The 26,195-nt window shown below is 35.8% G+C and overlaps 1 protein-coding gene across 1 annotated transcript; it reads left to right on the forward strand.

Annotated features, from left to right (window-relative positions):
• The first annotated feature begins 112 nt into the window (after positions 1-112).
• Positions 113-25,983, forward strand: mmp25b (matrix metallopeptidase 25b). The gene is made up of 17 exons (XM_073828828.1): positions 113-226; positions 1,244-1,402; positions 1,490-1,572; positions 1,662-1,818; positions 2,052-2,122; positions 2,988-3,117; positions 3,703-3,737; positions 14,905-15,045; positions 17,339-17,471; positions 17,809-17,953; positions 18,026-18,319; positions 19,477-19,652; positions 21,120-21,213; positions 21,579-21,661; positions 22,287-22,439; positions 22,523-22,810; positions 25,065-25,983. The coding sequence occupies exons 1-17, from the start codon at positions 118-120 to the stop codon at positions 25,313-25,315; spliced, it is 2,502 nt and encodes an 833-aa protein (XP_073684929.1). The 5' UTR covers positions 113-117; the 3' UTR covers positions 25,316-25,983.
• Positions 25,984-26,195: the final 212 nt, after the last annotated feature.

The following is a 26,195-nucleotide window of genomic DNA, read 5'->3' on the forward strand; positions in this document are numbered from 1 at the left end:
TCACATGAATTTTTTGTATAAAAACAAATGGGGGTCAAAGGTCAAACTGTCTTTGGGAGTCTCAGTTAAATCAATTCTTGTGTCTCTTTTTATTCTGAGGCTGTAGTGGGAAGGTACATGATGTTTGAGAGGTTGACTATGCTGAATATCCAGAGCAGCTCAAACTGGAGTGGAGCGAATGACTGGTACCATCAGCAGAACACAGTTCCCACCCAGCACAGCACTGGTGAGACGCTTGATAGAAAACACTGTTATAACCCTGAACCATAAAACCAGAAATTGAGAATTATATAACTAAAATCTGAAAAAATAAGCTTTCCATTGATGTTAGGTTTGTTAGGATAGGACAATATCTGGCCAAGATACAACTATATGAAAATCTGAGTGTGCAAAAAAATTAAAAAATCGCCTTTAAATTGTCCAAATGAAGTTCTTAGCAATGCATATTACTAATCAAAAATTAAGTTTTGATATATTTATGGTAGGATATCTTTACATGATCTTTACTAAATATCCTAAAGATTTTTGGCATTAAAGAAAAAACGATAATTTTGACACGTGCAACAGTGTACTTTTAGCTACTGCTACAAATATACCTGTGCTACTTAAAACTGTTTTTGTGGTCCAGGGTCACATATGTTTGACCTTTTAGAACACACACTAAAATAAAGCACAAAAATCTGATCAGTATTTTCAAACTTTCTACTAGTCAAATGGACTAAATTTTCGATTTTTCCTTGTATGAATTTCTTCTGTTGGACACAAAAGAAGATATTCACCCATTCACTTCTTTAGTATGAACCAAAAATACTATGAAAGTCAAAGCGACCCAAAACTGTTTGGTTACCTACAATATTTCTTCAAAATACTACTATTTTGTGCATATTTTGTGTTCCATAGAAAAACATACAGTTTATGACATTGTTGGGTGCACTATCCCTTTAAATGCTTGAAATTAATTTTAAGCATGTCAATTTAGTTTGACTAAAACAGATTTTTGAAGAAGCTACAGTTTAGGATTTTTAAGACTTTTTAGCAATTTTAATTATATACATAATTCCCATATTACACGTATGTTTTGGGTTTGATGATTTATTATTATTGTAAAATAGTCAAACAGATCTAATCCTTAAGAATTCAAATAATTGTTCCCAGCTTCCACACTTTGTAATGTCAGCTACTTTATTATTATTATTTAAAATTTATGTATTTTATTCTAGATAAGCAACTTTTTTAAATTCAGTTTCAGATGGCTGCCTGGTGGAGACGGATAGGAGGATGTCAGGACGGAGTGTGGAAAGAGATGAGGGAGAGGAGTCTCAACTGAGGCTGCAGTTGAAGAGGAAACTTCAGCGCAACAGAACCAGCTTCACAACAGAGCAGATTGAGGCCTTGGAAAAAGGTAGGAAAAAAGCTTCAAAAATATGAATGACACTAAAACCAAGCTTTTTTTTTAAAGACAAAAATGTAACTACCAAACTTCATTTAGAGTTTGAGAGAACACATTATCCGGATGTTTTTGCACGGGAACGACTTGCAAACAAAATCGACCTTCCAGAGGCAAGGATACAAGTATGTAACTGCCACTGTCTTTATGTTGACTTCACAAAAGCACCAAAATAAATATAATTTCAGATTTTCTATTGAACCTTGATTGACAGGTGTGGTTTTCCAATCGAAGAGCCAAATGGAGGCGTGAGGAGAAGCTGCGAAACCAGAGACGGTCTTCGGCCAGTACTTCCTGTGCTCAAACACACACTTCACTGAGCACATCCTTTAACTCAGCCATCTATCATCATCCACATGGCAACAGCGCAGGTGGGAATGAAGATTTACATGGAGATATTTGCATACAGTACTTGACTCTTGACTACTTGTTTGTTTCAAGTGAACTTAGAAACATTTAAAGGAAAACGCTTTTGCTTAAAAGCTTTAAACCAATTTTGGAATTGTACCAGAAATATTTATTTACTTGCTTGCTTAATGTTTGAGCTATGCTGTTCCTCATATAATGTTTTTTTCCCCCTCACATATTTGTTTCTGGTGTTTAGCATCCATGCTCAGTCAGAGTGACACGGCTATCCCCAGTTATAACTCTCTGTCAGTCTACTCTGGGGTCCAGGTGGGACAACTAAGATTCACATTTCTATATAGCAAAACAATGCACTTATCTGTACTATTATGTATTGGCGCCCTCTTGTGGTGACAATGAAACTGTCATCACTGATCACTAAAATACCTTTTTAGTATGGAGTAGACTACTAGCTGACTGCTTACTGAATGTGTAGTGCATACTATTTTTCTGAAAAAAAAAAGTAATAGGCATTATTTAATGCTTAAGATTTCAGACAGTACATTTCAAAAAATGCTTTTCTTAGATTTTTTGTCTTGTTTCAAGACTAAACATTTAAAAATTCTTAAATCAAGAGGGCTTTTCAAGATGAATAAAAATTGTCTTGTTTTCAGAAAAAAGTCAAAATTAAGTGTGTTTTTGCTTGAAACAAGCAAAATAATCTGCCATTGTGATAAGAAAAAACAATCTTGTTTTCTGTTTGAAATTGATTTTTTGCTTACCCCATTGGCAGATTATTTTGCTTGTTCTAAGCAAAAACTCACTTCATTTTGACTTGTTTTTTTTTTTCTGAAAACAAGAAAAAAATTTTACTCGTCTAGAAAATCCTTCTGAATAATTTTTTGATATTTTGGCTGGAAAAAAGACAAAAATCTAAGTAAGAAAAGCATTTTTTGCAGTCTAGTATCACATGAGTCATCAAACACATGAAGGAAACATCATTCCTTGTCATTTCTTAGTAATTAATTGTGATATTAACAATTTCTGAGTGAAAATTGTTTAAAAGTAACCTTATTTAAAAACATTATTTTTACTACTTAGTTGATACTGTTCAGTACTATTTAAATTGTTCTGTTTTGTTATTTATAATCTGCCTGTTTTTTTTTTTTCTCACTCTCTGGACTTTTCTTTACAGTCGGCTCCTTCTCCATCTGCCTCGTCATACTCATGCATGCTGCCTCCATCCCCATCTGCACCTCGCTCATTTGAGACATCGTACTCTTCTCCCCATCTACCACCTCCTCCTTCAACTAATACCAGCACAGGTGTGTCTACCAGATCTTTATTTACTGTCTATATGACAGCTACAGCCTATTAAAGATCCTGGCAATTATTGTTTGAAACACTTTACTTCTATTTTTATTTGTTGGAAAAGTTCACCCAAAAATTAATATTTGCCGAAAATATACTTACTTTTAAGATGTAAATGAGTTTGCTTTTTCATCTGATCAGATTTGGAGAAATGTAGCATTACATCACTTGCTCACCATAGGATCCTCTGTAGTTAATGGGTGCCGTCAGAATGAGAGTCCGAACAGCTGATAAAAACATCACAATAATCCACAAGTAATCTACACCATTCCAGTCCATCAATTACTTATTTTTTGTTTCATCTTTTCAAATAGTAAAATGTTAATTCATTGACTGAAGTGGTGTGGATTAATTGTGGATTATTGTGATGTTTTTATCAGCTGTTTGGACTTTCATTCTGACGGCACCCATTCACTACAGAAGATCCATTGGTGAGCAAGTGGTGGAATGCTGCATTTCTCCAAACCTGTTCAGATGAAGATTAATTATTATTTTAATAGATACAAGTGCACTAATTTGTCCTTCTTTTTCTGCTTTAGGTCTGATTTCTCCAGGCGTTTCTGTACCTGTGCAGGTACCAGGAAATGATCAAAATATGGGGCAGTACTGGGCCAGACTGCAATGAAAAGGGGAGGTAGATTTTGCATTGGAAGACTAAATATTTATGTTTACAAAAGGTTAAAAAATGTTCTAAACTCAAACAGTCCTCTCATGGTTAAAACTAAAAGAAGAAATTTCATAATTTGACATGCACATTTATTTTTGCCATATTTTTTAGATTTGCTTCCATTCAGTTACAGATTAACAGGAATGTATATGATTTCTATGATGACACATTGTGCAATGACATTCATGTTTTTTTTAAGCAATTGTCTGTTCAGAAACATCGCCGCAAGTTCCTGGCAGCAACTTCACAGAATTGGGAAGCATACTATGATGTTTTAATAACATAACTGTGACTTCAACTTATTTTATTCTTATTCCTCATCTCTCCATTGTAATCCTCCCCTTAAAGTTATGTGATATACAGGTCCTTCTCAAAAAATTAGCATATTGTGATAAAGTTCATTATTTTCTGTAATGTACTGATAAACATTAGACTTTCATATATTTCAGATTCATTACACACAACTGAAGTAGTTCAAGCCTTTTATTGTTTTAATATTGATGATTTTGGCATACAGCTCATGAAAACCCAAAATTCCTATCTCAAAAAATTAGCATATCATGAAAAGGTTGTCTAAACGAGCTATTAACCTAATCATCTGAATCAACTAATTAACTCTAAACACCTGCAAAAGATTCCTGAGGCTTTTAAAAACTCCCAGCCTGGTTCATTACTCAAAACCGCAATCATGGGTAAGACTGCCGACCTGACTGCTGTCCAGAAGGCCATCATTGACACCCTCAAGCAAGAGGGTAAGACACAGAAAGAAATTTCTGAACGAATAGGCTGTTCCCAGAGTGCTGTATCAAGGCACCTCAGTGGGAAGTCTGTGGGAAGGAAAAAGTGTGGCAGAAAACGCTGCACAACGAGAAGAGGGGACCGGACCCTGAGGAAGATTGTGGAGAAGGACCGATTCCAGACCTTGGGGGACCTGCGGAACACTGCAAAAAATGCTTTTCTTACTTAGATTTTTTTGTCTTGTTTCCAACAAAATATCTAAAAATTCTTAAAACAAGAAGCATTTTCTAGACGAGTAAAAATTATTGTCTTGTTTTCAGAAAAAAATAGTCAAAATTAAGGGTGTTTTAGCTAGAAACATACAAAATAATCTGCCAATGGGGTAAGAAAAATAATCTTGTTTTCTGTTTGAAATAAGATTTTTTTTCTTACCCCACTGGTAGATTTGCTTGTTCTAAGCAAAAAATCACTTAATTTTGGCTTGTTTTTTTCTGAAAACAAAAAAATAATTTTTACTCGTCTAGAAAATCCATCTTGCTATAAGAATTTTCAGATATTTTGGCTGGAAACGAGACAAAAAATCTAAGTAAGAAAAGCATTTTTTGCAGTGAAGCAGTGGACTGAGTCTGGAGTAGAAACATCCAGAGCCACCGTGTACAGGCGTGTGCAGGAAATGGGCTACAGATGCTGCATTCCCCAGGTCAAGCCACTTTTGAACCAGAAACGGCGGCAGAAGCAGTGGTCCAAAGTACTTTTTTCGGATGAAAGCAAATTTTGCATGTCATTCGGAAATCAAGGTGCCAGAGTCTGGAGGAAGACTGGGGAGAGGGAAATGCCAAAATGCCTGAAGTCCAGTGTCAAGTACCCACAGTCAGTGATGGTCTGGGGTGCCATGTCAGCTGCTGGTGTTGGTCCACTGTGTTTTATCAAGGGCAGGGTCAATGCAGCTAGCTATCAGGAGATTTTGGAGCACTTCATGCTTCCATCTGCTGAAAAGCTTTATGGAGATGAAGATTTCATTTTTCAGCACGACCTGGCACCTGCTCACAGTGCCAAAACCACTGGTAAATGGTTTACTGACCATGGTAGTACTGTGCTCAATTGGCCTGCCAACTCTCCTGACCTGAACCCCATAGAGAATCTGGGGGATATTGTGAAGAGAAAGTTGAGAGACGCAAGACCCAACACTCTGGATGAGCTTAAGGCCGCTATCGAAGCATCCTGGGCCTCCATAACACCTCAGCAGTGCCACAGGCTGATTGCCTCCATGCCACGCCGCATTGAAGCAGTCATTTCTGCAAAAGGATTCCCGACCAAGTATTGAGTGCATAACTGAACATAATTATTTGAAGGTTGACTTTTTTTGTATTAAAAACACTTTTCCTTTATTGGTCAGATGAAATATGCTAATTTTTTGAGATAGGAATTTAGGGTTTTCATGAGCTGTATGCCAAAATCATCAATATTAAAACAATAAAAGGCTTGAACTACTTCAGTTGTGTGTAATGAATCTAAAATATATGAAAGTCTAATGTTTATTAGTACATTACAGAAAATAATGAACTTTATCACAATATGCTAATTTTTTGAAAAGGACCTGTATCACTTTTTTTATTAAATGTTTATGACCCTATCCTTTCACAAACCTCAGTAAGCTTGTGACAATCAAGGCAATTGCCGAGTTCAATCAAAGCAGGGACTGAAAGCCAGTCATATTTGCACTTAATCAATGACCAATAAACTGATTGATTTATAGCAGTGACAATCACATAATTTCTCTAAAAGCATACATGAACACAGTATGCAAAATTTATCGCCAAAAAAACTCCAGCATATCTTATCTGGCAAGCCAAAGTATTTATATTGAACATATTGTCATACAGCATTTATGACTCTGAGAAAATTTTGAATATTAGGAAACTACACTCTTAAAAATAAAGGTGCTAAGGTGTTAATGACGATGCCATAGAATACCTTTTTTTTGTGTCTAAATGGTTCCATAAAGAACCTTTAACATCTGAAGAACCTTTCTGTTCCACAAAAGGGAAAGAGATGGTTCTTTAAAGAACCTTTGACTGAATGACTATGTGGAACCAAAAATTATTCTTCTGTGGCATTGCTGTATTTTTAAGAGTGTATCTCTGTACTTAAACTAAAGTTTATGAATTATGTATGGATGCAAAGACTGTGTGTGTGTGTGTGTGTGTGTGTGTGTGTGTGTGTGTGTGTGTGTGTGTGTGTTGTGTGTGTGTGTGTGTGTGTGTGTGTGTGTGTGTGTGTGTGTGTGTGTGTGTGTGTGTGTGTGTGTGTGTGTGTGTGTGTGTGTGTGTGTGTGTGTGTGTGTGTGTGTGTGTGTGTGAAGGAGAAAGAGACATAAGGATTTACAATGAGGTCCAAAAGTCTGAAAGCACTAGTGAAATTGCTTCTTTTTCTTTTTTTAACAACACACTTTTTGATTACAATTTTATCAGCCAAAATTCACAATAATTTCAGAATGTCTTCGTACATCATGCTTTTGATTTAGTGATCCACAATTAAAAGGAAAAGTTCATCTAAAAATGAAAATCTTCTAAACATTTACTCACCCTCAGGCCATTCAAGATGTAGATGCATGCTTCTTCATCAGCTTTGGAGAAATTTAGCATTCCATCACATGCTCACCAGTGAATCTTCTGCAGTGAATGGGTGCCGTCAGAATGAGATTCCAAACAGCTGATAAAAACGTCACAAAAATCAACACCACTCCAGTTCATTAATTAACGTCTTGTGAATCCAAAAGCTGCGCATTTATAAAAAACAACTCCATTATTAAAGGGGTCATTGGATGCAAAACTAACTTTTCCATGTTGTTTGAACATTAATGTGTGTTGGCAGTTTGTGTACACAACCACCCAACAATGATAAAAATCCACCCAGTGGAATTTTTTAATCTTTAAAAGTAATATCCCCTTTTTAAAATCAGCTCATTCTCAGCTTCTTGTCGTTGTGACGAAACACAGTTGATTGACATGAGCGTCTTACCAATTGCCATTGTGTCGACTCAGGTGCAGAGGAAGACTCTAATTGAGCGACTGAGGTGTTCTAATGAACATAGCAGTAGTCATTTACTCCTGACCTCTGAGCCACATAAGAGGCAGAGGACAATGTTACTTTCATTTTTAAAGTAAACATTACAGCTCATAATCCTTCAACAGAGAGGGGCGGGGCGAGCAGAGCTCATTTGCATTTAAAGGGCCCATTCGATAAAAAGAGCTGATAGTTTGCAGAGCTGATTTTGACAAATTAAAAGGGTGCTTTTTTACACTACTATTGAGAATTTTTAACCAAAGTGAATTAGAGACCTTTCATTAAGACCCTAAAGAATCATATAAACTTGTGAAAAAAGGGCATCCGATAACCCCTTTAAGACATTTTTTTAAGTCTAAAATGAATCCTTAATCCATAATAACACTTCCTTCAGAGAAAAAGTTTAAAGCTGTTTTGCACTGTTTTAACTTTTATATGTTACTTGATCTGTGCACATTTCTCTCCTGAGACAACGTTTTCCCTGGAGAAAGCAATATCCAGGATAGAGGACTTGGTTTGATGTTAAAATGTTTTAATGATGATTTGTTTCTTACAAACACACAGCTTTTGGCTTCACAAAACAATAATTAAGTCATTACCTGTGGATTATTGTTATGGTTTTATACTTATTTTCTCTTAATCTGACTATTCCTTTAAACTGGTATATTTGAAAATATTTTATATACTAAAATTCTCAGTCTTCTGTTAATTTCTGGATTTAAAAGACAAAAAAAATCCAAGGTTGTCAGTGTAAATTTTTGACCCCACTGTACTGTATGTGAATGTTGTGTTCACTCAAAATGTATGCATTAAACCCTTTAATAAAACATTTATCTTGCAATCATGCACTGTGTTGTAATTGTCTCCTATGCAGAACATCCCAACTCATCATAATCATTTAATCGTAAATGGTTTCACTTCTAAGGGACATTTTGATTGCACTATGTATATCCTATTTACTAGTTTCAAATCTCAATCTACAACTAAGCCACTTCATGAGTCACTATACCAGCTTTAAATAGTTTTAGTGAAGCAGGAATTAACCCAGATTGTCTAGTCATTAATTTATGACTGTGTACGTCTCTCTTCCTCTTTCTTTCTCTGTCTCATTCTCTCTCAAGGCATTAGCGATATAGTGTCATGTACCACTAATAGGGCTTTCAGATGCACTCTCTGGCAGTTGGGGGTTGGGGAAAGACAAGATAGAAGTAGCACTGATGGTTTGCAAGCACTTTCAAACAACAGGAAATGGACATTATGGAGCTCACAGATAATATCATGCGTGTTTAATGTTGCTTGCTGTGTTAATAACTTTATTTTTCTCATGACTCATTTTTCATGATTTAGAAAAACAGAAGTGAAAGCAAATGGCGTATATGTCAACACCATGAGAAAGAGGAAGACAGACAGACTAAATCCAGAAGAACTGTGGCAACATCTCCAAGAGGCTTCAAGAAAGCAAAGCTACCTGGAAAATGCACCTATTGGGCAAAGGCTGCTTTGAACACAAAGTATGGTCACAGCAAATGCTGGTTTTATTTAGTTAATAGAAGTCAATTAATCAAGAAAATCTATTTTCTATCAAGTTATAAACTCTTAATTTCTATCAAGTTATAAACTCTTAATAAATTCTATGAAAAATTCTGAGATGGAAAAAAATACAAATTGTTAGAAAAAAGGTCCGAATTGTGAGAGATAAATGCAAAAGTAGGGGAAAGGAAACCTGCAAGATATAAATTTACAATTCTGAGAAAAAAGTTGAATTGTTAGATGTTGACTCAGTTTATATTTCATAATTCAGACTTTGTTTCTCACAGTTCTCAGTTTATATCTCACAATTTGGAAAAGTTAAAATTGAGATAAACCTGCAATTGCAAGAAAAAAGTGAGATAAAAAGTCACTATTAACTTTTTCATTTTTTATTCGATTGTGGAAACAAACAAAAAACAAAAACAAAATTGTAAGGTTTTTTTTTTTTTTGGGGGGGGGGGGGGGGTCTGAATTGTGATAAACAAAGTCCAAATTGTAAGATATAATGTGATAATTGTGAGAAACAAAGTCTAAATTGAGAGATGTAAACTTGTAAAGTTAAATCTCAAAATTCTGACTTTGTTTCTGAGGAAAAAACAAAACAAAATCATGAGTAAGAAACTCTTTATAAATTCTATAAAGAATTCTGAGAAACAAAGTCTGTGCTGTGAGAGATAAATGCAGAATTAGGGAAAAGGGGAATTGCGAGATATAAACTCACAATTCTGTGAAAAAAGTCAAATTGTGAGATGTTGACTCATAATTCTCAGTTTATATCTCACAATTCAGACTTTTTTTCTCACAGTTCTCAGTTTATATCTGTAATTGCAAGGAAAAGGCGAGATAAAAAAGTCACTATTACCTTTTTCATTTTTTATTCCATTGCGGAAACAAACAAACAAACAAAAACAAAAACATAAACAAAATTGTGAGTTTTTCTGAGGAAAAAAGTCTGAATTGTGAGAAACAAAGTCCGAATTGTAAAATATAAAGTGAGAATTGTGAGAAACAAAATCAGAGTTAAATCTCAAAATTCTGACCTTGTTTCTGAGAAAAAACTGAATTGCGAGTTACAAACTCTTTATAAATTCTATAGAGAATTCTCAGAGGGAGAACAAATCTGAATTGTGAAAAACAAAGTCTGAATTGTAAGTGATAAATGCAGAATTGGGGGAAAGGGAATTGCCAGATGTAAACTTACAATTCTGAGAAAAAAGTCAAATTGTGAGATGTTGACTCACAATTCTCAGTTTATATCTCACAATTCAGACTTTTTTTTTCTCACTGTTCTCAGTTTATGTCTCGCAATTCGGAGAAGAAAAGCCAAAATTGGAAGAGATAAATTCTGACTTTTTTCTCATAGTTTGAGTTTATATCACTGTCTATAATTGTCTTATATCTATAATAGAGAACTGGATTGCTCATGACGTTATAAAAGTGAAGCCACCGCGCCGCCATATTAGTATTCCCTAGTATTCGCATACATTCTATTGAATGAATAGGAAATTATAAGATTTTATTGAGAAAACATCACATAACAAGTCAGCGTTTTTATATCTGAAGTCTCACTGTACATTTTCTCAATGCAAACGTCCTAAACATGTAAACGGTTATTTGTTTAATGTCGGGAATTCCCTCTGCTTATTAAAAATGTATGTTCATATAGCCTACATTACAGTCGCGTACATCAGATAAACATAAACATTGGGCGTTCAACATGTTTACAAAAGACAACGTGCTCATAAATCTGAATGAATATTTATGATTCGTACAGTAGGCTAACAGTAGGCTAACTGCATGTTTCAACAATACTTTTGTGTTTTTTATTTGTTATTAACAGTATTAATTTTGAAGCAGGTAATGATTTGTTTGTTAAATTAAAAATTAATTCAACATATATACACAGCATTTTACTCGCATGGAAACGGTAATGTTAGTAGATCATTACAGAATTTGCTGATTTGAAGAGTCTGAAATAGATGTTGCTCATTAAAAATATACGCACCATAACTAACTTGTACTGCTGACTACGAGCAATATAGTAACAGAGGCGTGTTTTGTATTACTTATTGTATAATCGAAACAATTTGAGATACTAATACCATATATATGGTTTGTTTATTATTTCCTGCATAATTCAGTACATAAATAAATATATTTTCGTATTGGATCAGTTAACTCATCTGTGTCTGCAAGTGCGTGGCTGACACACCCACCTAAACGATTTCAATATATCCCTTATCCCGCCTAAAAAGACCATACATATTCCAGATAACGTCCTACATAAAAATTAATTTACATACACATATCCTAAAAACTAATCCTGTGTGAATGAAACGCTTCAAATCGGGTGATTTTAGGTCAGTGGTTTACATGCAAATCAATGGCGCACTCTGCCGGTAGGGAATAGTAAGATGGCGGATCGAACACTTCCTGTGGCAATGAGCAATCCAGTCATTATATAGATCAGTGGTTAATATCTTGCAATTCTGACTTTTTTTCTCAGAACGGTGAGAAACAAGGTCTGAATACTGATGTATAAGCCCAGAACAAATTAATTGTGAGAAAAAAAGTCACAATTACTTTTTATTTTTCTGAGGCTTAAACAAGCTTTCACAGACATGTGATTACTTTGAGTGAGTCAAAAAAATCATTCACTCAACTAAATCATTGATCTAGCTTCGGCTTTGGGTGGAAAAATTAATTTGGGAGTTAATATCAACTTACTGTTTATTGAACTGCTGTAAAAAAGCAATATGAAATATTTATCTGCTTACCCCCAGGGCATCCAAGATATACAGTAGGTGACTTTGTTTCTACAGTAGAACACAAACTAAGATTTTTAACTCAAACCGTTGCAGTCTGTTAGTCATATAATGGCAATGGATGGGCACCAAACCTTTGAAAGTAAAAAAGAAAACATGCACAAACAAAACCAAATTACACCCTGTGGCTCGTGACGATACATTGATGTCCTAAGACACGAAACGATCGTTTTTTGCGAGAAACTGGACAGTATTTATGTCATTTTTTACCTTTGATACTGTGACGAGTCGGCTGCCTCCCCCTAATTATCATCACCACCCCGTCCCTTATTCGCTGCCCTTCTCCAGGCTCCCGACAGGAGTGGGTGTGTATGGGAGAGGAGGGGCGCGAAAACATCCCGGGCTGGCGGCGTGTGATGAGGAGCACGTGAACTGAATGAAGCCTCATCACCACCGCTGTTTAAATGCCGAGCGTGCCTCCCCTCAGGGGACCGGTCTCTCCCCTGTGCATGCACGCTGGTGTCCTCATGGGTCCAGGAAGAGTGTGTAGAGGGAACCTGCGCCGCCGTAGGATGAACTGCCCCTCCTTCACGGAAACCCCCAGCACTCGAGGACACCAGATCCCCTGTTTATTTTGGACACTTTTACCCCCTTGGACACTTGTTTTCTTTTATTATGTTTAATAAAAGCCTCTCCGAGGCCTGATGCCACACCCACTGTGTCTGTCGTTTGCTCCTCCCACCACAGTGGTGGAGAATGCGGGCAAGGCGGGGCTTAGACAGCGCATTGGGCAACACCTGATGACGTCATCCCCTCTCGCTCGCAAAAGTTCGTGAAAACCCGGACGGGGACGGAGAAACGACGGAGATGGCGTCCCAGCCGCAAAAGGGGTAAGTGATGTTTCAGTTAGTCACTTATCCTGCGGTTGGTTGAGGCTGTCGACTAAATGCCGGTTTTTCTGTCCCTGTTCCGGTGCGCTGCGAGAGGAAGCGTTGCCTTGGAGAGGAATCCCCGCCCACTCCGACCGCTGGAGCCTGGATGAGGAAGGTAGCACTCCTGCGTGGGCGGCGACCAGACGACGGGGATGCCGCTTGGGGGGGGATGTGACGAGTCGGCTGCCTCCCCCCTAATTATCATCACCACCCCGTCCCTTATTCGCCGTCCTTCTCTAGGCTCCCGACGGGAGTGGGTGTGTATGGGAGAGGAGGGGCGCGAAAACATCCTGGGCTGTTTAAATGCCGAGTGTGCCTCTCCTCAGGAGACCGGTCTCTCCCCCGTGCATGCATGCTGGTGTCCTCGTGGGTCCAGTAAGGGTGCGTAGAGGGAACCTGCGCCGCCGTAGGATGAGCTGCGGGACCCCGCGGGTCCGGATGAGGACCGCACCCGTTACGGCTGATGGCATGCGCTTGGGACAGTTGTTGGACTTAGCTGTATATCAAAGGTAAAAAATTTTATAAATACTGTTCAGGTTCTCGCAAAAAACGATCGTTTCGTGTCTTAGGACATCAATGTATCGTCACGACTCACGAGCCGCAGGGTGTAATTTGAATTTGTCTGTGCATGTTTTTTTTTTTACTTTCAAACGGCTTGGTGCCCATCCACTGCCATTAAATCACTAACAGACTGCAACGGTTTGAGTAAAAAATCTTCATTTGTGTTCTTCTGAAGAAACAAAGTCACCTATATCTTGGATGCCCTGGGGGTAAGCAGATAAACATCAAATTTTCAATTTTGGGTGAACTATCTCGGGTGCGGTCACATTAGCCACATTCCAGTGAAATTTCACAAAACAATCCACTGTCAATTGTCAACAGCTCATACAGAAGTTCAAACCAAGCAGCTTCTTTTGGACAGTGTGGTGAATTTAAGTGAACAGCTTCAGCAAAATCTGGCAAAACTTCGCCAAGCAATGGTAAATGTGACCACACCTTGATATCAACACATATCAGTACCAGCAGCTGTCATGCTAGTGTGATATTGCTAATCAAAGTCCTGTTTTGCATCATTTACCACAAGGTTGTGTGCCTGACATACCTTAAGTGGTATGTTGAAATTTGTCCAATGACAAGAAGTATGTTACAAAACTGCATGACTTTTGCATCATCATCAGATGTTTGAACTTCTGTTAAATACACTGAAGTCTTAAACTTCAAAGTAAAGTCAGTCTCTAACTTGTTTCTTTAAACACACAAACACACGTGTGTAAATTTCCTGGTCCCCTGTGATCTTTTCTTCCTGCCAGTACTTCCTGTCACACAAACCTATTTAAGGCAATATTACTATAAAGTTTCATTTGAATCACCTTAGTGATAAAGTATTTTCACTATTGATTTTGTGATCAATTTATAAAAGTGTTATTAGAAAACATTGCTGATGAAGTAAAAAATAAAAACATTTTATTTGTTGGTTTACAGTGTTTTACTGAGGGTGACAGTCTTAAAAAATAAAGCAATATGAGTGTTGTAACGGTTTGGTAAAAGTTGAAACATCCTGTTTCTTTCAGTTATGGGTGTGACTGCACCTTCACCTAAGTTGTGTTTTGTGGGTTTGGGCACTTTTTGACTGATTTATGATTTAAAATCTGAGAATACCTAAGCTGAACTTGTTATAAATCAAGGCGTAACTGAATAATTAATGATAATATTAATAATGTACTTTTATTACAGCTAAGTAATGCTTATTTTATTCAGCAGTGAGTGAGAAATTCTTATAAAAAAAAATCTGAATAGACCAACAGAGAGAGTGAGTGAGAGAGCATGAGCAAAAGAGAGAGAGAGAGAGAGAGAGAGAGAGAGAGAGAGAGAGAGAGAGAGAGAGAGAGAGAGAGAGAGAGAGAGATCCATCGATTGGTCTCTGCCCTGCCTAGTCCTTAGAGACATAAACTGAAGTAGCAAGAGAAACGCATATAACGGTATGAGAAAACAAGAGCTACATTAACCTTGGAATAAAAGCAGGTCCTTTTTAAATATCTGCAGCTGTTTATTTATTTTTTTATTTTGTCCAAGCAGATGACTTTCTCAGGATATCTTTGGTTGGTTTACCTGACCTGCCCTGTGCTTGTGTTTATTTCTCCGGTTCATTTGGCTCCGATGCCGGATCAGTACTCTCGGGGTGTGGTAAGAAGAGCTTTACTCTGCATTGCTAGTTAAATATTTTAATAAATAGGAAAATAAACAGTGTACCATATGTTATAAGTGAGTTTAGGTTGCAGTTGTTTTTAATGTGCATATGTGAGTGTAGTGTAAATTCCCTTATGTAAAATGAATCAGTGGAATTTCTAGAATTTTTATTAGAGTAGGCTAAATAAAAACACATTAAATGACCCTAAACTGGACATTTCCACTTGATATGAAAAGGTTAAATGTCACTAAATTTTTTGAACTGATGTGTGTTAGCCTCCTCTATGTCTAGATAAGGACAAACACATTTTGTGTTTCTTTTAAGTAAGCAAGTCTGCAAAAGGTGTGTTTAGATCCTTTACACACACAATTTGTGTTCAAATGTGTTATTTTACCCCATTTTGATGTAATAAGTAGCCTAATATAAGTCTTACTGCATAAATCGCTGCGCCTTCTTTCATAATATATCTATACAAACTACAACTGAACAAACAGAGAATGAAGAAGTTAGAAGGGACATTCCTGTGGCAATATAAAAGGGGGTTAAGAATATTTCTGGCGGCACCGAAAGATAAAGGGATCATTTCTAACAGTGTGGAAGACTCACGGTTTATGTGCGACAATTTATGCGAAATCAAAGCGAAAACAGTCACTTACTTTGAGATCACTAACCGCGTCTCTCACTTTATTAATGTGGAAAGTCGCAGTCCAAAGTGTCTGTAGTACGAAATACACGTGCGGTAATGAATAATTTAATATATTAATGACACACGGACGCATCTGACAAGATATAACGTTTAAGAACGGAAGACTTCAAAATTAACCAGTTTTTTCCTACAAAGTAATAGCCTATATTTACCTGCATTTGGCACCTGGTAGGTAATTTGAGTTGAATCACACTGCCTCTCCAAAATAGGTTATCCATCAGAGAAAAGATTGCTTGCAAAATGCACCCTGACCCTCTACGAATTATCAGAAACTTGCCAAAAGACATTTTAAAAGTCTCCAGTATCGAATAATATCAATTACCTGACTTCTAAGCAAGCGATATCCACCGATATAAATCTAAGGCGCAAAAAAATACATAAATTCTAAGGCGCTAGAAAGTGATGTAGGCAGCAATGTAATTGGATAGTTTTTAATGCATTGTATTGGACACGCTGATTTTTTTACATAACCAAGACAAAATGTATAAAACAATGTTGTTAATTGACAGAGTGTATTTTGTAATTTATCTAAATAAAATAAATATATACAGTTAAAAGTCAAAAGTTTACATACACCTGGCAGAATCTGCAAAATTATTTTGATTATTTTTTAATGTTAATTTATGTTAATTAAATGAGAGGGATCATACAAAATGCATGCTATTGTTTTATTTAGTACTTACCTGAATAAGAGAATTCACATAAAACACTTTTACATATAGGCCTAGTCCACTAGAAAAAATAATAGTTGAATTTATAAAAAAAAAAAAAAACCAAAAAAAAAAACCTAACCCATACACTTGATTCTTAATACCTGAATGGTCCACAGTTGGTTTTTGTTTGTTTGTTTGTTTGTTTGTTTGTTTGTTTGTTTGTTTGTTTGTTTGTTTGTTTTTAGTGATAGTTGTTGAGTCCCTTGTTTGTCCTAAACAATTAAAATTTAGTACTGCTCTTCAGAAGCTACAGGAGATACTTATATGCTTCCCAGAAGACAAAGTAAAGTTAAATTTACCCTGGTCTTCAAAATTCAAAAAGTTTTCACTCCTGGCTCTTAATGCATTGTGTTCCCTTTTGAAGCATCAGTACGCATTTGAACCTTCTGTAATAGTTGCATATGAGTCCCTCGGTTGTCCTCAGTGTGAAAAGATGCATCTGAAAATCACAGTCATTGTTGGAAAGGGTTCAAATGCACAAAAAATCGTGGAACCTGAAGGATTTTTCTGAAGACTGGAATGTTCAGGACAAACAAGAGAATCACTAAAGAGAACTATCACTAAAAACACACAGCTGTGGATCATTCAGGTAACAAAACAGTATTAAGAATCAAGTGTATTTTAACTTTTGAACGGGGTAATTTTTATAAATTCACCTATTATTTTCTCCCGTGGACTGTGTGTAAACATCTTTTATGTGAAATATCTTATTCAGGTGAGTACTAAATAAAAAATATGACCCCTCTTATTTTGACAAAATAATTAAAATTTTGCAGATTCTGCAAGGTGTATGTAAACTTTTGACTTCAACTATAATATATAAAAAAGTGTACCGGTATTTGCCTTTGGTTAGCATGTGATTTCTCTTAGGATTGGTTGAGCAGGTATGGATACCTGCCCCCTCCGGACCCCCGCACAGGAAAGCTGCAGACTAAAGAAGGCATTGAGAAAGCCATCAAAGAAATGCAGCGCTTCGCTGGCCTCAAAGACACAGGCAAACTTGGTAAATGCAGCACATGCAGGAAATGGTGTAACGGCATTGTTTCACAAGTCTTTCTTTCCTCCCTCCCTCTTTCTTTCTGCAGTGTACATTTCTGCCTTTTTCTCAAATCAAAACTGTATGTTTTCAATTTCTTATTAGTGCAAGTGTATTTAAGAAATTTAGACTGACTTTTTCCTCAGTTTGTGGCTTGTAAATGGTTTGGACAATACATTTCTAGAGAAAGAATTATTCATTGTCTCTCTTCCCCACATGGGTTTTTATTTCATATACTGTAATGGGCTCTGTATTGCTGAAGTCTATATATTGATCTGGGACCGTCTGTCCTGTGCTTCTCTAGACAAAGACACCCTGAAACTGATGAACACGCCACGGTGTTCACTGCCAGACATTATAGGGTCTGAGGACATGCTGAAAAAGCGGAGAAGGAAAAGAAGATACGCAACCACCGGGCTTCGCTGGACAAAGTCTGAACTCACATGGAGGTCAGCACTGTTGTATAGGATTATCCTTTTACATGTGCGGTCAGTGATTTACTTTTTCCTTCTTTCTCCTAGCATCCAGAATAGCCCATCTCTCCCTCCGTCCCTCAAACCCAATCAAGTCAACATTATAATAGCCTATGCCCTCAAAGCCTGGAGTGATGTCACCAACCTCGAATTTCATGAAACATCCCCAAGCGAGCAGGACAGAGCCGATATTAAGATCTCTTTCGTTCGCTCTCTCCATGATGACGGGTATCCATTTGATGGGAGGGGAGGGACACTTGCTCATGCCTTCTTCCCAGGGGAGGCTGATGTTGCTGGAGATACACATTTTGATGACGAGGAGAGCTGGACCTTCTTAGGCAAGTAACTTTATTAAATATTCAGTGATTAATAGATGAATGACAGTCCCACAGAATATTTACAGATGAATCAAATTCAATGAGTTTGCAATCCTTAAATTATTAATTCAAGTCATTTCCATTTCTTTAGCACTTTGTACAACACAGATTGTTTGATTAACCTTTGATTAATCGCTTACACGTGAAATGTAGTTTGAAGTTTGTCTTGCTTTTAAGGGGAGACACGCAGGCAAAAATGTCAAGTTTGAGATTTTGGCCTTTTTGGTTTTTCATTAAATGTTTTTTCAGACTAGTGGAAAGAAAACATGCAGAAGATACTGTTAAGTGTTTCTTTTATGGCACTTTATCTATTTTTGTCAGTAAATTTAAATTACAATCCATATTTTTAAAGGAAAAATGTTTTTTTTCTCCTACACTGAGCCATAAATCTCCACTTCAGTAGCACTTACATACACAAAAACGTGCATTTTTATTCCAGTATATATTCTGAAGGTTTTTACAGAGGGATTTGTTCATATATAATTTACTTGATTTTATACAACATTTTATCCCCCAAAAATTGTATAAAAATATATTGGTTTTTAGCACATATTTAGGAAAGGAAAGGAGGTGAAGTGAGGCTATTTTTTGTGCTCTGCATTTAACCCATCCAAGTGCACACACACAGTAGTGAACACACACACACCGTGAACACACACCCGGAGCAGTGGGTTTGGTGCCTTGCTCAAGGGACTCACCTCAGTCGTGGTATTGAGGGTGGAGAGAGTGCTGGTTATTCACCTTCCCCACCTGCAATCCCTGCCAGACCTGAGACTCGAACCCGCAACCTTTGGGTTACAAGTCCGAATCTGTAACCATTAGGCCACGGCTGCCCCCAAATGTTTTTAATTAAATTTAATCAAATAATGCCTCAGTTTCATATTTAGACCTAACATTTTAGAAAACTTGTAATACAAAAATTGTTTACAGCTCTCAATGTAATCTATCAACTGGGTAAGTAAGGTGATAACTATTAGTTATTTTTTTTTACCCTATTCACATGCAGTGTCTCACCTTAAGTAGCCGAAAGTGCCCTCGGTTGATGAATCGCCCACTTAAAAATGTTGTTACACATAAATGAAGACCTCCTCTTCTTATTCTCTCAACTTGTTTAGATGACAGTGGAGCTGGCACTGATTTGTTTGCGGTGGCTGTGCATGAGTTTGGTCATGCACTGGGTCTCTCTCATTCTTCCTCTCATCCATCCATAATGCGGCCGTACTACCAGGGTCCTGTTGGAGAGTACTTATCCTACACTCTTCCAGATGATGATCGCTATGCCATTCAGTCACTCTACGGTAGAAGCATGTTCAGTACCTTTAGTCACCTGCTCTGCTTACTGTAATTTCTAATAGTTCACCCAAATGTGAATTTTGTGCACTGTGCACTTACAGTTTAAATCTGCAAGTTCCATAGATTTCAAGTCTTCTGAAATCATTAATTATTTTCTTTCTCACTCTTTTTAGTATTAATATGTGCCAAGAATGTAAAGTTAAAATTAAATTAAATCTGTTTCATTTAATGTCATTTATCAGATGGTTCTGATCATATAGTTGAGGTCAAAAGTTTACATACACCGAATCTGCAAAATGTTAATTATTTTACTAAAATAACAGTTTTTTTATTTAGTACTGACCTGAATAAGATATTTCACATAAAAGACATTTACACATAGTCCACAAAAGAAAAAAAAAGTTGAATTTATAAAAATGACCCCATTCAAAAGTTTACATACATTTGATTTTTAATACTGTGTTGTTAGCTGAATGATCCAGAGCTGTTTTTTTGTTTTTTGTTTTTTTTGTGATAGTTGTTCATGAGTCCCTTGTTTGTCCTGAACAGTTGAACTGTCCACTGCTCTTCAGAAAAATCATTAGGTCCCACAAATTCAGTTTTTTTTTTCAGCATTTTTTGTATTTGAACCCTTTCCAGCAATGACTGTATGATTTTGAGATCCATCTTTTCACACTGAGGACAACTGAGGGACTCATATGCAACTATTACAGAAGGTTCAAATGCTCACTGATGCACCAGAAAGAAACACAATGCATTAAGGTGAAAACCTTTTTCAGGGTAAATGTGACTTGTTTTGTCTTCTGGCACACATATAAGTATCTTCTGTAGGTTTCTGAAGGGCAGTACTAAATGAAAAAAAAAAAAAGACATTTAGGCAAAATAAGAAAAAATTAAATATCTTCATTCTGTTCAAGTTTTAACCCCCCAGCTCTTAATGCATTGTTTCCTTCTGAAGCACCAGTGAGCGTTTAAACCTTCTGTAATAGTTGCATATGAGAAAATATGGCTCTTAAAATCATGCAGTCATTGTTAAAAAAGGTTCAAATACACAAAAATGCTGAAAAACCAAAGAATTTGTGGGACCTAAAGGATTTTTCTATAGAACAGCAGGCAAAACTGTTCAGGACAAACAAGGGACTCATGAACAACTATTACAAAAAAAAAAAAAAAAAAAAGATGTGGATCATTGAGGTAACAACACAGTATTAAGAATCAGGCAATAGTAATTTTTGAATGGGTACTTTTTATAAATTCAACTATTTTTTTCTCTTGTGGACTATATGTAAATGTCTTTTACGTGAAATATCTTATTCAGGTCAGTACTAAATAAAAATAACATGCATTTTGTATGATCCATCTTATTTTGGTAAAATAATTGCCAATTTGATTATTTGTAAACGTGTTTTTCCATTTTATCAATGTGCTTCGATGACCATATCTCGCTGTGGTTTTGGTTTGTGTCTTGACAGGAAGGAAGAGCATCTCATCATCACCATCCCCAAATTATCCTACACCACACTTGCCCAAACCACCAAGTCCCCCTCGGCCCAAAATACCATCCCAGTGAGTCATTTTGACCAAGAAACATCTTTATATTGAAGCAGCACAACTAGTCAAAATTGATAATAACTGCAAACATTTTTTGAGCAGCAGATTAGCATATTAGAATGATTTCTAAAGGATCATGTGACAATAAATTCTAGTAATGATGCTGAAAATTCATCTTTGATCACAGACCTAAATGACATTTTTCAGTATTTTACAATAGAAAATGAAATAAGATACTGCTTTAACTGTATCAAATAAATGCAGCCTTGGTGAGCATGCTTTTAAAAACACAAACTTTTTGAAGAGTAGTGAAGATACACACTGCTTCAGCACTCAACAATAACAAATTAAAGGTGTTAATGACCTCATTGTTTGTCTAGACCTGATCCGTCAGTCCAGAATCGTTGTGAGGGAAGTTTTGATGCCGTGGCAAACATCAGAGGAGATGTGTTCTTTTTTAAAGGTATCCAATGACTGTTCTTTCAAATGCATCGATTTTGCAAAGCAGATCTAGTTGATCATCTTAAAAGCCACGATTTAATCTGCTGTTTGAATGCAAGATGGTAAAAATTGAACTGATAGACATCACCATGCTTTCTCTGCAGTTTGCATTAATTTACACTAATTTGCACAAATTTCCAGAACAAAAATGTAAAGATGCAATTAAATTAAACTGCAATGAAATAAACACTGTCCCCCGGTTTCACAGACAAGGCTTAAGCCTAGTCCTAGACTAAAATGTAAGTCTGAGCTGTTTCAACTGAAATAAAATTGCACTGATTGATTTTAAATACATCAGTGCCTTTGTTTTGTCTCAAGATGCACACCAGTAATGTTTTTTTCTAAGCATGGTTATAAAAATTACTTAAATGTCCTAATTGAACTATGGCCTAATCCTGGCTTAGTCTAAGCCCTGTCTGTGAAACCAGGCCTGTATGTTTTGTTTCTGTTAGTCTGAAAGAAGACAAATTAAAGAAGCAAAATAGCTCAATTGATGATAAACAATCAATGTGCCTGTAGTGTCTTCCATTCGATTTATTTGTCACGTATGTGGAAGAACATTCATTTTTATTTTTGATATTGTCTAGGTCCAAATTTCTGGCGAATCCAGCGATCTGGCTCTCTTGTGTCCTTTCACCCTGCTCTCATAAAAAACTTCTGGATGGGTCTTCCTCCTGGCACTAACAAGATAGATGCAGTTTATGAAAGAAAAACAGACAGCAGGATCATCTTCTTCATAGGTTAGTTTCATTTTACTCAGTTGGGGGACAAATCAATTTAAAGCTCATTTTTGCAAAGATGATGTGTAACTTTTTCCACACAGGCTCACAGTACTGGGTATTTAAAGACACCATGGCGGTTTACGGCTACCCACGTCCGCTGTCAGACTGGGGGCTGATCTCTAATGACGGAAGTGAGGTGAAGAGAGTAGATGCTGCCTTTATATGGGCTCATAATGGAAAAACCTACATCTTCAGTGGTGGAGAGTTCTGGAGGTTCTCTGAAGGCCAGGAGGCTGAGAAGCGCCGTCCAGATGCAGGTTATCCTAGAAGCACATCCCTTTGGAAGGGCGCACCCAGTAACCCAGATGACGTCATCACCTGGGGAGAGGGTAATGTAGAGGAAGTCTGTTGACCTTAAGTGCATTTTGAAGTGCTACTTCATTATCAGTGGATGGAGTAGAGCTAAGAAGCAGCCAAGCAGTCAATGAGACTATGTTTAGAATAGAGCTCTGCAGAGATAACATATTTTTGTAGGCCAGTCCAAAAGTTTGCATCACCCTGGTTCCTCAACAAAAACCCAGCAGGATTTTTCCATTGGATTTTTGGTGATGGCAGAAAATAAGCTCTGTGACCAACAAACGTTTATGATTCGTTAAGAATTGAAAAGCTAAATGTAGACTACAGTCAATCCTGAAATTATTCATACCCCTGGCAAATTCTGACTTAAAGTTACTTTTATTCAACCAGCAAGTTTTTGTTTTTTTTTTCACCAGAAATGACACAGGCTTCTCCCAAAAGATAATAAGATGATGTACAAGAGGCATCATTGTGGAAAAAAATAGTTCTCAGCTTTTATTTACATTTGAGCAAAAAGTGGCATGTCCAAAATATTCATACCCTTTGCAAACTGTCACAGTTTATAGGAAAATCCAAATTTCAAAAAGCTGGTTGAATCCAAAAGCTGGTTGAATAAAAGTAACTTTAAGTCAGAATTTGCCAGGGGTATGAATAATTTTGGGCTTGACTGCATGTGTATATATAAACATTCTAAATCAAAATCACATGACTTCAGTCAGTGTCACTGCTTTTAAGCAATTTAAACCCTTTAAAAGACATTTTCCCTGAAAGTTTGAGTTAGACTAAGGGAGTAGTGAGTACTATGAGCATTTATGTACGTATAAAAATCATGAGTGAGGTATTTCTAATGTTTTTTTTTTCTGTCATAAAAATACTATATAAAGTGTTAGAACATCTAGAGTTTGTATTCACCATATACCTTATTTCAGATATTTAATCAAAATTCCATTGAAAAAACCCATTGATTTAAGGACAAACTAGCTTCTAATATACTAAAAATTAAAGTATAAACGATAATACTAAGTATACTAAAAGTATACTAAAAATTCAGCTTTGAAATCACAGGAACAAATTAAATTTTAAAATATATTTAGATAGAAAACAGTTATTTTAAATAGTAAAATTATTTCAAAATTGTACTGTTTTTGCTGTACTTCGGATCAAATAAATGCAGTCTTGGTGAACAGAATAGACTTCTTTAAAAAAATGCTTAAATCTTACTGTTTAAAAACTTTTGAAATATGAAATTTGTTCACAGTTTATTTCTTAACCTCTCAGGACAAAAGCGCTGAAAATGCTAAAATGACTTGTTTCTAATATACTAAAAATCATAGTATAAAGCAATAATACTAAGTATACTAAAAGTATATTAAAAATTCAGCTTTGAAATCACAGGAACAAATTATAATGTAAAATATATTCAAACAGAAAACTGTTATTTTAAATAGTAAAAATATTTCAAAATTTTACAGTTTTTGCTGTACTTTGGATCAAATAAATGCAGGCTTGGTGAGCAGAATAAAACATTATAACCTTATGGTTCAAAAAGTCTTGACTTATAGTGAATAGTTTTATTTATATAGATTTTTTTAATTCTCTAACTTTATATGAAATATGAAATTTGTTTAGTTTATTTATCTTAACCTCTCAGGACAATAGAGCTGGAAGTTTTAAAATGAAAGCTTATTTCTGTGTTTAGCCTACAAATTGTTATTATTTTTTAATTTAATACTTTTTGTACTGTAATTCATGAGGTTATTTTTTTTAATAATTCGGTGAGTTAGATGTACATTTCAGACATCAAAATGCATTTAAAACCTATAAGCGAAGTAATTTAATTAATTGGTTATTCAATTATTCAAATTGTCAAAACATTTATAAAAAATAATAGTTTATTTGTTATTTTACTTTAATGACACTGGTATTAAAAGTATAGTAAAAAACCACAAGCAATATGCTCTGCTTAACCTTCCATGTCCAGTGAAGCTGAATGCTAAAAAGCTTTGAAATCACAGGAATAAATTACATTTTCAAATATTTTCAAATAGAAAACAGTTATTTTAAATAGTACAAATATTTCAAAATTGTACTGTTTTTTCTGTACTTTGGATCAAATAAATGCATGCTTAAAAAAAAACACATTTAAAATCTTACTGTTCAAAAACTTTTGACTGGTAGTGTATATTTTTATTTAGATTGAACTCTTGTAATTTTAATCAAGAACTCTCTGACTTTATATACAATTTTGGATGCATTTTATTCACAGTTTATTTCTTAACGTCTTAGGAGATGCCTATTTCTTCAAGAACAACTCGTATTGGATTCTGAAAAGCGGAGGATTGGACCAAGACAGCGTCAGTCACAAATCAACTGCAGTCGACTGGATGATGTGTCCAGAACCGACTCCAACCACACCTCCTGCCAATCCACGTCGCAAAGGAGAATGTAACTGTGACCTGAACGGAGCCTTACGGATGAGCGCTTCATCCTGGTTACTGTTCTTCATATTAATGCTTTATCCAGGTGTGCTTATATAGGGCCACTTGCAATAATAGAGTCATCAGCCTTATTTTTTACAGACTGCATCAAAGCACTTAGAGTGATATCTAATATCTAAATATAACTTAAGAGCAGCTTTTGATTCATGTTTTGATCTATGCAAGTTTAATGTATAGGTGTCTTTTTAGGATAAAGTTTTGAGGTTGAAATGACATTAATTTAATTATATGAATAATTATTTATTGTTTTTGCTGTCGCCCTATTGCATTCTTCAAAATATTTAATTATAATCCACTATATTTCATTTGTGGCTATAGGAAAGATGATCTAAATTATAAAAGTTTATCTAAATTAATTAATATATGTCATGAAGGCAGCATGAGATATGCTGTGTTCTGTAATTCATGTGATCTCTAGTTGCGATGACAAGCAGGATCCACATGAGGGCATTAACACACAGCAGGGCAAAGGTTTAATACTTCAGTGCAGCAAGGCCTGGAACTCATTTTGCGGGGACATTTTGATAAAGAAAGCTTTATTTGTCTGGATGCAAAATTTCTTAAATACATATAAATGCAATTCAAACCTTTCTGATATCATAACAAAAAACCTCATTAAAAGAACAAAATGAATGAAATGAAGGTATTATTGTATTACTATTTCTTTGGAAAAAAACAAAAACTAAACATTATTTGTAAAACTTTTTCTGCCATTCACATTCAAGGTAAACACGTTTATTAAAAAATCTGATACTTTTTTTGGAGTCAATGTAAGTGTGTGTTTCAAGCTTGATCTTTTAAAAGATTTTTCTTTTTTGTCATGACCCATGTGTTTATATGTTATCCAACAGTACAGTTTTTAGCAAACATTGCACATTGTACGCAAGCCCTGTCCAGATTTAAATGAGCCTAATTTTCA

Source organism: Garra rufa, chromosome 22, assembly GCF_049309525.1.
Source record: "Garra rufa chromosome 22, GarRuf1.0, whole genome shotgun sequence".
NCBI lineage: Eukaryota > Metazoa > Chordata > Actinopteri > Cypriniformes > Cyprinidae > Garra > Garra rufa.

Coding starts and splice junctions, on each gene's coding strand:
- mmp25b (XM_073828828.1), top strand. CDS start 118: ATGATGTTTGAGAGGTTGACTATGCTGAATATCCAGAGCAGCTCAAAC. Junction 19,653..21,119: donor TGCCATTCAGTCACTCTACG/GTAGAAGCATGT, acceptor GTGTCTTGACAG/GAAGGAAGAGCATCTCATCA. Junction 21,214..21,578: donor CGGCCCAAAATACCATCCCA/GTGAGTCATTTT, acceptor TTGTTTGTCTAG/ACCTGATCCGTCAGTCCAGA.